The sequence below is a fragment of the Pristiophorus japonicus genome, chromosome 6 (assembly GCF_044704955.1).
Source record: "Pristiophorus japonicus isolate sPriJap1 chromosome 6, sPriJap1.hap1, whole genome shotgun sequence".
NCBI classification, from domain to species: domain Eukaryota; kingdom Metazoa; phylum Chordata; class Chondrichthyes; family Pristiophoridae; genus Pristiophorus; species Pristiophorus japonicus.
This window is the reverse complement of record NC_091982.1, coordinates 78,536,175-78,549,470: the sequence shown is the minus strand read 5'-3', so window position 1 is coordinate 78,549,470 and position 13,296 is coordinate 78,536,175. Positions and strand designations below refer to the sequence as shown.

Genomic DNA, 13,296 nt, shown 5'->3' with positions numbered 1-13,296 from the left:
ATTGAATCCCCTATCACTATCGCTCTCCCACACTTTTTCCTGCCCTCCTGTGCGGCAGAGCCAGCCACGGTGCCATGAACTTGGCTGCTGCTGCTGCTGCCCTCCCCTGATGAGTCATCCCCCTCAACAGTACTCAAAGTGGTGTATCTGTTTTGCAGGGGATGACCGCAGGGGACCCCTGCACTACCTTCCTTGCACTGCTCTTCCTGCTGGCCTTCCATTCCCTATCTGGCTGTGGACCCTTCACCTGCGGTAAGACCAACTCGCTACACGTGCTACTCACTTCATTCTCAGCATCGTGGATGCTCCAGAGTGAATCCACCCTCAGCTCCAATTCCGCAACTCAGACCGTCAGGAGCTGGAGGCGGATACACTTACCGCACACGTAGTCGTCAGGGACACCGGAAGTGTCCCTGAGTTCCCACATGGTACAGGAGGAGCATATGACGTGACCGAGCTCTCCTGCCATGACTTAACCCTTAGATGCACTTAAATTGGCAACAGTGCTAAAGTTTACTTACTGATATAGAAGAGAAAAAATAAAAACTACTCGCCAATCACTTACCCCCTTGGCTGTGACGTCCCCTTTCTATTTCTTTCTACTTTTTTGCCTTCTCCCTGTAGCTGCACAAGCTGAGCCTCTCCGCGCACCTCCTCGACGCTGCTCCCGACTCAGCGACGCACCGCCCGACCTCGCGGGATTTTATAGGCCTCTCCACGCACCCCCCTCCGACGCTGCTCCAGACTCAGCAGGAGCAGGAACTAGTTTGGGGGGATGAGAGAAGGTCTTAACCAGTGAGACTGAGCCCTGTCTGTTTCAAGTGAGCTCTGTTGTGTCTGGAGTCGGCAGTCAGAATGGCTCGAATTACGCTTTGCAAAGTTAGGTAGGCAGGGTGGTTCTAATAACACATTCCAGAGAAATTGCTGGGTGTGTATTGTCCTCCAAGGGGACCAATAAGAGCTTTAGGTGTTAAAAATAAAAGCATCCGAAAACTTCAGCTCATCTAAAATTCTATAGCTTGAAAACTATCCCATGCCAAGTACTGCTCTCCGCCCCCCCCCCCCCCCCTTGATTTACAATGGCTTCTGGTCCCTCAATACCTCAAATTTGAAACTCTCATTGTTGTTTAAATATCTCCATGGTATTGCTCCTTTTGTAACCTTTTCCAGCCCAACAACCCTCCCTCTCAAACCTTACATTCCTCTGACATTGGCCTTTTATGGATCTCCTTCCTCTTCATCACTGAGACCCCAGATTCTGGAATTTCTCTCTCAAACCCTCCACTGCCTCTTCTCCTTTAAGACCCTCCTTAAAATCCCATCTTTGAGTTTTTATGTCACCCCTTTTGATCTTTCTGTGGCTTGGTATCCATTTGTCCATTTTGTCTGTGACACCTTGAGGTGTTTTTCTAAGTTAAAGACACTATATAAATGCAAGTTTTTATTGAAATTTGCAATTGAAAAGTATTTATAGAAAATTCAGTTTCCTTTATTCGAAAAATATATATAAATATGTGTTTCCAATATTGCAGACCTCTGTCTATAAAAAAACATCTTTGAGTGCAACAGTACAGAGGAAGAAGCCTGGACCAAAACCAGAAATTACTGAAGAACAAAAGCAGGAAATAAGAGAAGCATTTGACCTGTTTGACACAGATGGTGCTGGGTCTATTGATGTCAAAGAATTAAAGGTATAGGTTATTCTGGCGGTTAAACAATGCACTCATCCTTTTTAGGGATGTTGATGTTCCTTGACCTTGCTGTAGCTAGAAAACTATCTGTTGCTCATAACAATTGGTGGGTCATTGTTTTTTGTAGAAGCACTCTTCCTGAACATTGCTTAAACAAAGGGGACTACAGTGGGATGAGGGCAGAGTTGGCTAAAGTAGACTGGGAACACAGACTAAACGGTGGCACAATTGAGGAACAGTGGAGCACTTTTAAGGAGCTCTTTCATAGTGCTCAACAAAAATATATTCCAGTGAAAAAGAAGGGAGGTAAGAGAAGGGATAACCAGCCGTGGATAACCAAGGAAATAAAGGAGAGTGTCAAATTAAAAACCAATGCGTATAAGGTGGCCAAGGTTAGTGGGAAACTAGAAGATTGGGAACATTTTAAACGACAGCAAAGAATGACTAAGAAAGCAATAAAGAAAGGAAAGATAGATTACGAAAGTAAACTTGCGCAAAACATAAAAACAGATAGTAAAAGCTTTTACCGATATATAAAACGGAAAAGAGTGACTAAAGTAAATGTTGGTCCCTTAGAAGATGAGAAGGGGGATTTAATAATGGGAATGTGGAAATGGCTGAGACCTTAAACAATTATTTTGCTTCGGTCTTCACAGTGGAAGACACAAAAACCATGCCAAAAATTGCTGGTCACAGGAATGTGGGAAGGGAGGACGTTGAGACAATCACTATCACTAGGGGGGTAGTGCTGGACAGGCTAATGGGACTCAAGGTAGACAAGTCCCCTGGTTCTGATGAAATGCATCCCAGGATATTAAAAGAGATGGCGGAAGTTATAGCAGATGCATTCGTTATAATCTACCAAAATTCTCTGGACTCTGGGGAGGTACCAGCGGATTGGAAAGCAGCTAATGTAACGCCTCTGTTTAAAAAATGGGGCAGACAAAAGGCAGGTAACTATAGGCCGGTTAGTTTAACATTTATCGTGGGGAAAGTGCTTGAAGCTGTCTTTAAGGAAGAAATAGCGGGACATTTACATAGGAATAGTGCAATCAAGCAGACGCAACATGGATTCATGAAGGGGAAATCATGTTTAACTAATTTACTGGAATTCTTTGAGGATATAACGAGCATGGTGGATAGAGGTGTACCGATGGATGTGGTGTATTTAGATTTCCAAAAGGCATTCGATAAGGTGCCACACAAACGGTTATTGCAGAAGATAAAGGTACACGGAGTCAGAGGAAATGTATTAGCATGGATCGAGAATTGACTGGCTAACAGAAAGCAGAGAGTCGGGATAAATGGGTCCTTTTCGGGTTGGAAATCAGTGGTTAGTGGAGTGGTATGCCACAGGGATCGGTGCTGGGACCACAACTGTTTACAATATACATAGATGACCTGGAAGAGGGGACAGAGTGTGGTGTAACAAAATTTGCAGATGACATAAAGATTAGTGGGAAAGCGGGTTGTGTAGAGGACACAGAGAGGCTGCAAAGAGATTTAAATAGGTTAAGCGAATGGGCTATGGTTTGGCAGATGGAATACAATGTCGGAAAGTGTGGGGTCATCCACCTTGGGGCGGCGGGGGGGGGGGAAAACAGTAAAAGGGAATATTATTTGAATGGGGAGAAATTACAACATGCTGCGGTGCAGAGGGACCTGGGGGTCCTTGTGCATGAATCCCAAAAAGTTAGTTTGCAGGTGCAGCAGGTAATCAGGAAGGCGAATGGAATGTTGGCCTTCATTGCGAGAGGGATGGAGTACAAAAGCAGGGAGGCCGCACCTGGAGTACTGCGTGCAGTTTTGGTCACCTTACTTATGGAAGAATATACTAGCTTTGGAGGGGGTACAGAGACGATTTCATTAGGCTGATTCCGGAGATGAGGGGTTACCTTATGATGATAGATTGAGTAGACTGGGTCTTTACTCATTGGAGTTCAGAAGGATGAGGGGTGATCTTATAGAAACATTTAAAATAATGAAAGGGATAGACAAGATAGAGGCAGAGAGGTTGTTTCCACTGGTCGGGGAGACTAGAACTAGGAGGCACAGCCTCAAAATACAGGGGAGCCAATTTAAAACCGAGTTGAGAAGGAATTTCTTCTTCCAGAGGGTTGTGAATCTGTGGAATTCTCTGGCCAAGGAAGCAGTTGAGGCTAGCTCAATGAATGTATTTAAATCACAGATAGATTTTTAATCAATAAGGGAATTAAGGGTTACGGGGAGCGGGCGGATAAGTGGAGCTGAGTCCACGGCCAGATCAGCCATGATCTTGTTGAATGGCGGAGCAGGCTCGAGGGGCTAGGTGGCCTACTCCTGTTCCTAATTCTTATGTTCTATGTTCACTCACATAACTGAATATCAGTGGTACATCTGGTCAACTTGGAAACCTGTAAATCAAGGGGAAGCTATATAAGCACATGAGAGAGAAAGGTATAGAAGGATGTGTTGATGGGGTTAGATGAAGAGGGGTGGGAGGAGGTTCACTGGCAAGGACCAGTTGGGCCAAATAGCCTCTTTCTGTGCTGTAAATACTTTGTCATTTGTACCAGGGTTGAATGTGCTTACTGCTTCTATACCAAGTTTAATTTACAGATGAACATTTTATATCTGTGGTGAGTTTTCTCAATCACATGTACAGAATAATGAACATAATGCCTCACATAGGACATCAGCAGTAATACATTACTGGTTCTATATTTATTCTTGATCTACACAAATGAATCATGTGACTTTCCAGCTACATTTCATGAGGACGGTGAATCAACAAGAACCTGAGTTTTCTCAGTTATTGTGCACACTTTTCCTTATACCAGTAGAAATATGTTTTAAGTTTCCATTTGTTAAATGAATCCACTTGGCAAAGGTGTGTTGTGTATATAAAAAACCCGAATATCCACTTGTTTTGTAATATTAAATTGACTACAACAAGTATATAGCTTTTCAATTTCTTATCTTTTCCAGGTTGCAATGAGAGCTTTGGGATTTGAACCCAAGAAAGAAGAAATAAAGAAGATGATTGCCGAAATTGATAAGGAAGGCACTGGGAAGATCGACTTTAATGAATTTTTGGCTGTGATCACACAAAAGATGGTAATTTTTAAAGCAAAGTAGACTTTGTTGTATTCCTTTCTTTAAAAAAAGACATTTTCACGATGAAAGGAGGCAAACTTCTCATCTGTAGACCTGGGTTTTGCTTTAGCAGTGTATGCTTGAAACCTTCAATGTATAAGGTGTGCAGTTTCTTCCTTATTATCTCTTATCCCTACAAACTACAGATTAATCCCAGTGAGCCAACAGAAGGAATCAGTGGAAAGAAATCTATTTATTGGCTGCTTAATCCCACCCCACCCCACCACTACATCCTTCACTGAGTTATGGGCCATTCTGCATAGTAGGAGAGGAGTGTCAAGTTCATAGAATTATTTAGGGTTTGGTATACACACCTGATGTTAGCCTTCATTTAATCATAGGCAGTCCCTCGGAATCGAGGAAGACTTGTTTCCACTCCCAAAGTGAGTTCTTTGATCGCTGAGCAGTCTGATACGAGAGCCACAGACCCTGTTACAGGTGGGACAGATATTCGTTGAGGGAAGGGGTCGGTGGGGCTGGTTTGTCACGCGCTCCTTCCGCTGCATGCGCTTGGTCTCTTCACGCTCTTTGCGTTGAGTTTCAGAGCTCAACACCCTCCTGGATGCACTTTCTCCATCTCGGGCGGTCTTCGGCCAGGGTCTCCCAGGTGTCAGTGGTGATGTCGTACTTTACCAGGGAGGCTTTGAGGGTGTCCTTATAACGTTTCCGCTGTCCTCCTTGGGCTCATTTACCATGAAGGAGCTCTGCATAAAGCATTTGCTTCGGGAGTCTCATATCTGGCATGAAAACTGTGGCCTGCCCAGCGAAGCTGATCAAGTGTGGTCAGTGCTTCAATACTGGGGATGTTAGCCTGGTCGAGGACACTGATGTTGGTGCGCCTGTCCTCCCAGGGGATTTGCAGGATCTTGCGGAGACATCGTTGGTGATATATCTCCAGCGACTTGAGGTGCCTTCTATACATCGTCTTTCAGTAAACTAATTACCTGCAATATTTAGAAGTGCAATTGAGCTTGGATTTGTCTGCTGATAATCCCACTTAAGCAGCATCTTTATGGTTCTCCCTTTGTGTGACAATACAATGCCTGGAGAGCTTAGCTGATGCATGGAAATTATTTCTATATTTAGCAAAATTGTAAAATGAATCGCATTGCATTTGGCTGTTTATTTCAGGCTGAGAAAGATACAAAGGAGGAAATTCTGAAAGCCTTTAGGTTGTTTGATGATGATGAAACTGGGCGAATCTCATTCAAAAATCTGAAACGTGTGGCAAAGGAACTTGGAGAAAACCTCACGGATGAAGAGTTGCAGGTGAGTTTGTTACACAATTCATAAAATAAATATTTTGCATTTATATAGCACCTTTACATCCTCTGGATGTCCCAAGGCGTTTTACAATCAATTCATTACTTTTTCTAAATACAGTCACTGTTAGCAGCAACCAATTTGCACACAAGATCTCAGAAAAAGCAAATGAGATGAATAACCTGTTAATCTGTTTTGGTGATGGCCAGTACATGTGGAGACCTCTCCACTTTCTTTGAAAAAGGGCTACATGATCTAACCCTTGTGCACCTAAACAGGCAGGGTGTCCTCCGTTTAATGTCGCATCTGAAAGATGGATTGAAACATTTTAATTGATCTCTTTGAGAACTGAAGCATTTTAGTTTCTGAAATAACTGCCACCATTATAATTGTTTTCTGTTTTTATTAGCTGCACAGGATCTGTAATTCTTTCCATAACTTTATCCAAAAATGAATCAAATTGGCTAATAGAATATTAGAGGGCTGGAATATAAAGGGGAAAAAGTTTTGTTACAGCTCTACAAAGTCCTGGTTAGACCACATATGGAGTACTGTGTACAGTTCTGGGCACTGTCCCTTCGAAAGGATATATTGGTCTTGGAAGGAGTGCAGTGCCAATTTGCCAGAATGTTACCAGGACTCCAAGGGTTAGATTATGAGGAGAGATTATATAAACTAGGCCTGTATTCCATGGAATATAGAAAGTTATGGGGTGATTTGGATGAGATTTTTATGAATTTGAAAGGAATTGACGGCAGAGAGAAACCTTTTCCGATGGTGGGGGGCTTCTAAGACAAGGGGACACAACCTTAAAATCAGAGCCAGGCCATTCAGGAGAGAGGTTTGAACATCTTCACACAAAGGGTGGTAGAAGTGTGGAACTCCCTCCTACAAAAAGCAGTGGATGCCAGCTCAATTAATGGTTTAAAACCTGAAAGCGATAGATTTTTGCTAGACAAGGGTATAAAAGCAATATGGAACTAAGGCGGGTGGAGAGAGTTAAGATTTCAGATCAGTCATGATGATCTCACTGGGGGGAACAGGCTCAAGGCGCTGAATGACCTACTCCTGTTCCTATGTTCCTATAATCTTCATTTTAAAAGTTGTAGAAGATTCAGAAAGCCGCTTTTTTTTAATAAACGATCATATGCTGCGTACTGTCACTTGCTCACTCTAAGCCACTATATTTTGCAGCAAGAGAACTTATACTGCAGTTAAGCATTCCAGGGACTCTTTGGGGGCCGTAACACTTTTGTTATGTTGCTCTAACTCCACAGTAAAGATTGTTATGGATCAGAGAAAGGTAAATGAAATTGATTTGATTTTAGTTTTTCAACTCCTCCTTTCATTTCTATTCTAACACCAGATGGCATCACTTATAATCTAATGCATACAACAATCGTAAAAATTGCAACAAAACCTATTTCTTTGGCATTATTTTTGAATATCTGTTTCCCTGTCCGTACACAGGAAATGATCGATGAAGCAGATCGAGATGGAGATGGGGAAGTGAACGAACAAGAGTTCCTTCGAATCATGAAAAAGACAAGTTTGTACTAATGTACTGTTTCACGCATGTCACTTTTGTTTCACTCTTTTGCTCTAATGCACGCTTATTGAACAGCTGGACAGTGGATAAAGGCAACCGTAACCTGATGATTTGTGTATGTATGGAAGAGAATACTTAATGGCTTTCACGGCATACAAGAGAAGGAGATAGGTTACTTAAGTAAATTGTGTTTTTCTTTCTCATAGGTGAGAGAAATGCCGGTATTGAAGATTATATTTACAGAACTGGGATGTAAAAGTGATATTAAAAAGGTGTATTACACTTTTATTTGGGGCTATTGTAAACATGACGCCTTAATACCATTCATTGCCTTTTTGTGAAACAGCTTTCACTTCTCCAAGACTTCATCTACCATCTGAAGAAACCTATTGGTTTTGTTCAAACTTGGGAGTATGTTTAGTATACTTTTAACTTTTCATGGAGCTGGTTTAGATTTCTAGCGCTGAGATTCATTTATACTCTTCATATTTAAAGAAACTGAGAGCAGGAAGTTGGAATAAAGGCATAAGAGCACTTAGTCAGTGGAGGCTGCACAGGGACTTATTAGGGAATGCAATTTACAGATCAAGTTGGATTAAATCTATTTAGAGATTACTGAAGATTCTTACTGACAGAGTTGATAGACAGGCAAGTTGCCTGTAATACAATTGAAAATGGCTAAGCAAGTGATGAGAATAAAGGGGTAATTTTAACCCCCACGAATGGGTGGGTTTGGGTCGACTAAGGAACCTCCTCCCCGCCTCACTGTAAATATAGGGGCCCAACAGTGAGTTCTTTAAACTAACCCTGAGCAAATTAGCAAGGCACCTCATTCTTTTTAACCCATATTTTATAGATGGAAATCCCAGGAATTCCAAGTTTAAAGAAGAACTGGATAAACTGAATTGGTTATCATGTCGCCAACAGTACTATCAAGCGACACTTATTCACCAATGCTCGGTTTGAGTTCCGCCAGGACCAATTGGCTTCAGACCTTATTACAGTCTTGATCCAAACATGGTCAAAAGAGCTGAATTCTGGAGGTGAAGTGAGAGTGACTGCCCTTGACATCAAGGCAGCATTTACTAGGGCTCCTTGTGGCATCAAGGAGCCCTAGTAAAATTGAAGTCAGTGGGAATCGGGAAAAACCGCTCCACTGGCTGTAGTCATACCTAGCACAAAGAAAGATTGTTGTGGTTATTGGAGGCCAATGATCTCAACACCAGTCCATCGCTGCAGGAGTTCCTCAGGGCACTGTCCTAGGCCCAACCATCTTCAGCTGCTTCCCTCCATCCTAAGGTTAGAAGTGGAAATGTTTGCTGATGATTGCACAGCAATCAGTTCCATTCGTAACTCCTCAGATAATTAAGCAGTCCTTGCCCGCATACAACATTCATTCCACACATGTGCTAGGCAATGACCATCTCCAACAAGAGAGCGTCTAGCCACATCCCCATGACATTTACCAGCATACCATTGCCGAATTCCCCACCATCAACATTCTGGGGGTCACCATTGACCAGAAACTTAACTGGACCAGCCACATAAATACTGTCAGGTCAGAGGCTGGGTATTCTGCAGCGAGTATCTCACCACTTGACTCCCCAAAGCCTTTCCACCAGCTACAAGGCATAAATTAGGGTTGCAATGGAATGCTCTCCACTTGCCTGGAGCTCCAACATTCAAAGAAGCTCGACACTATCCCGGATAAAGCAGTCCACTTGATTGGCACCCCATCTGCCAGCTTAAACCTTCACTCCCTCCACCCCTGGCGCACCATGACAGCGGTGTGTACCATATACAAGATGCACTGCAGCAACCCGCCACGGCTTCTTTGACAGCATCTCCCAAACCCACCACCTAGAAGGACAAGGGTAGCAGGCGCCTGGGAGTACCATCACCTCCTATTTCCCCTCCAAGTCACACACTATCCTGACTTGGAAATATATCATCGTTCCTTCATCGTTGTTTGGTCAAAATCCTGGAACTCCCTCCCTAACAGCAATGTGGAAGGTTTTTTTTATTTGTTCATGGGATTTGGGAGCACCTTCACCTCACAAACTGCAGCGATTCAAGAAAGTGGCTCACCTCCATCTTCTCAAGGTGCAATAAATCCTGGCCTTGCCAGCGATGCCCACATCCCGTGAATGAATTTTTACAAAATGTTTCCGAGAGTATTTAATTATCTCTATCCATACTTGGCTCTCCAGGTTTCAATCCCATTCCCAACCAGATACTCGATGGGACATGCAAGCTTCTATGACCAAGGAAGTGTCTTTTGTGGAAACTAACTGCCCTGATTTCAATATTGAAAATGTGTTAACGGGTAGATACTCTGGAGCTTTACATGATTATCTTTACAGAAGCGGAGGGCTTTGTGTTCCAAATGACTTTTTTTGCCCCTCTTGTGCTCTTGTATACTCAGTGATTGTCCATGTACAAACTACACAAAATTACCAGGAAGGAAAAGCTCTGTCCTATACAGAGAATGAAGCTGAGGGGGTTTAATAACTGGAATATGTACTAATAGACTTGGAACAATATATATGATTGAGAATGGATTCTTCTCGAGCACACATGGTTCTTTTGTTCAGAAATAAACATGTAGGCCTCGATTTCAACCCCCCCCCCCCCACCAATGGGTGGGATAGGGTTGGACGAGAGGTTAAAATTTTGAAAACTAGCAACCCACCTCCAACCCCTGCATTCCCGGCTCCCGCGATATTAACTGTGGTGATTGTCTGGGTCGAGGAGTCTCTTACTATGGAGAGGTGGGAGCCTCATCAACATATTTAAACCAGGGTCCTATGATGCAATTAGCATGGGGTTCGTGTGGGCCGACAAAGTCGCCAGAGCAATGGTGGCGAGATTAGTCTCATTTACAAATGTGCTTAAATAAGCTGCTGCACTCACAAGTGCTTCCTCAGTTCATTGTTGGCTATGATTTTGTGAGAATTGATTATTTGCGATTGTGATTTTGATACTTGGAAAAAGAGAAGTTGATGATGGGTGCTGCTACAGCTGTACTGCCTTGGACTGAAGAGGAGGAGCACCAAAGCAAGGTCGTGCTGAAGAGGGAGCTGCAGGTGGGCAGTAGAGCAGACCGCAACAGAGGGGCCATGCAGGCAGCAAGCTCTACCCACCTAACAGGGTGTTCAGACAGAGGCCCAGCTTTGTTGGACTCTCTATGAGGAGCAGATTTTTGAGGCCATGAATGCCACGGTAGGTGGTCGCCGACCTCTGCATTCTTCTCGAGGAAAACGTTATGCCTGGTGGAACTGGCGACCTTGCCAAGCCAATGGTAGTGAAAATCGCCACTGCCTCAATTTCTACGCACCTGGATCCTTTCAGGCAGCGACAGGAGACATGGTGAAGGTGTCGCAGTCAATCGGGCACAAAAGCATCAGGCAGGTGACCGATGGATTATTTGTCAGGCTAAGTAGATGTATCAATTTTGCAGGCGATGACACCAGCCAGACTCAGCGAGCATTGGGGTTTGCATCTCTGGATGGCTTCTCAATTACAGGGCGCCAAAGACTGCACATGTGGCTATCTGAGCATTCCCAGACAAGCCAGGAGCATTTGTGAACCGCAAGGGTTTCCACTCTATCAATGTTCAGGTTGTCTTCAACCACATGAAAAGATTCATGAAGGTGTGCGCACGAATCCCAGGGAGCTGTTGTGATGTATTTATATTCAGGTAGCCGACTGTCCCCACCATGTTTTGCTAAGATCAATCTCAAAGGATGGTTGCTTAGGGACAAGGGATATTCCCTTCGAGCCTGGCTCATGAGACATCTCATGAACGCCACCACTCAACAACAGGAGCGGTGAGGAAGCCAGGAAGCCCAACGTACAGTCAGCATCTTGCTGCTTGTGATGCAAGCGATACTCTTCTAGCTCATAATTCAGTTAGACATGTGTCATCTTGACCACACTCATGAAACCAGATCCCCTTGCACAAGCAGTTCTGGAACCCTTAATCCACTGTTTTCACATCCTCCAGGTTGTGACCTTCAAGACATATCTCCACCTTCCACATCTATGAAATGAAAATCAGACAATGAAGTTGCCATTTAATCATACTGCACAATGGGAATGGTTTGAGTGACAATCGTTTCAATGTGCTCCAAAAGTGAAATACTAAAAAAACATGCCCATGTGCTATCCCTCTGATCGATTTAGTCTTTCTCTTTCTATCTCTGTCACTTCTATATGGTGCTACCCCAGTGGCTTCAGCAGGTTTGGTGGCAGGTTACTATGTACTTTCTTGGTCTCCTTGGGCTGCATGCAGCCAATGATTCTAGGTGCTGGAGCCTGTTGGGGCCCTGCCACTGACTCTTTCTCCTGCACTGATGCAGGGGCAATCTGGTCCAGCTGGACTTGAAGCACAATGTCTGGTATTGGTTAGGGGGGTGAAAATGGATGAGACGTGCAGATGTCCTGAGCAACTTCTGCACTTGCTTCATCCATTCCGCCATCCTCCCTCCCTTGGAGCAGTGTGCCATCAGTCCTACCTGTCTGCGGGAGAGCAGAGTGAAGATCAGTGACACCTGGGAACCCCCGATCTAATCTGACCACCAACTTGTTGATTCAGGAACAGACACTCACGCCCAGACTCTACACAGCAACCGTATGAGTCTTTAGCTGGCCACAATGGCTGGTAGTGGTTACTCATGTGAGCGTCTACCTAGTTTTCATGGAGGTGGTACATTGCAGAGTGGAGAAACCCTTTGACATTACTCTACGTACGGTGGAATTAGCCTTCTCCATCCTCTCTGCCATTGTAGACAGCGTGCCTGGCAGGACTGCCAATACCTCACACAATTGCTGCCTCAAGCATTCTTGTTTTCATTGTTGGTCCTCTGGGTTCTACATCTTTGTCCTGTTGAGCAGAGCTTGGAGGGAATGTACTCTCCTCAGCTATCCCTGCCTGCTCCTGCTCACTTATGCCAGGTCCTATACATCTACCAAACAGGCCGAACCGATGTGCTGGGATCTGCACTGGTACCTGCAACGCATGTATCGTGTAATGGTGCATCCTCAGAATTACATAGAATTTACAACACAGAGACAGGCCATTTGGCCTAACAGGTCTATGTCAGTACGGCATCAATTCCTCTGAGGAGTTTTCATATTCTTATGAAATATTTTCATACTCTTATGCGTATTCTTATGTGGTCTTCGTGTAATGGCCCTGGAGGGGAGAATAAAGTGATTTAGTAATAGTACTTTGAAAATGTTGATCTGCACAATTCTTGATCGGAGATGTTGAAGTCCACTGAGGGTAAAGTTGCTTTGTTGGCGATGTGGGTCTTCAAGATTAAAGCAGTTACCCTGGTCCACCAATCTCATCATCTCTGATGCTCAAGTTGCTGTTGATCTCAAATGCCTTCTCTTCCGCCGGGGTTACTCAATCAGCTCCAGTGGCCCTCCACCGGTCCTGGCCCTCTCACTGGAATTTTGCAGTCTCTTTCCCTGCAAGGGGTGTACATCAGACCTATGAGTGGCTCTCAGGAATATGTAAGTCCGATAGATGCAGTGCGTACGAAGGTGAAAATCAGACATCAGGAGTGGGAATGGTATGCCTTTGAAGCGGTCATGGTGCTGTTTCAGGATGTGTAATGAGTGGGTGGAGATGAATGAGGTCATACATAA

At 44.1% G+C, this 13,296-nt stretch overlaps 1 protein-coding gene across 3 annotated transcripts in view; it reads left to right on the top strand.

Annotated features, from left to right (window-relative positions):
- The first annotated feature begins 201 nt into the window (after positions 1-201).
- LOC139265704 (centrin-1) overlaps positions 202-13,296 on the top strand; it is a 100,704-nt gene continuing 87,609 nt past the window's right edge. Inside the window, exons 1-5 of one of the 3 annotated variants that reach the window (XM_070882967.1) lie at positions 202-252; positions 1,533-1,691; positions 4,659-4,787; positions 5,958-6,095; positions 7,560-7,638. In XM_070882967.1, the coding sequence (XP_070739068.1) occupies positions 4,665-4,787; positions 5,958-6,095; positions 7,560-7,638 (340 nt within the window). In that variant the 5' untranslated portion in view covers positions 202-252; positions 1,533-1,691; positions 4,659-4,664. Of the gene's footprint in view, positions 253-1,532; positions 1,692-4,658; positions 4,788-5,957; positions 6,096-7,559; positions 7,639-7,844; positions 9,691-13,296 lie in introns of those variants that run through there. The other 2 variants (XM_070882964.1, XM_070882965.1) reach the window with 2 other exon arrangements.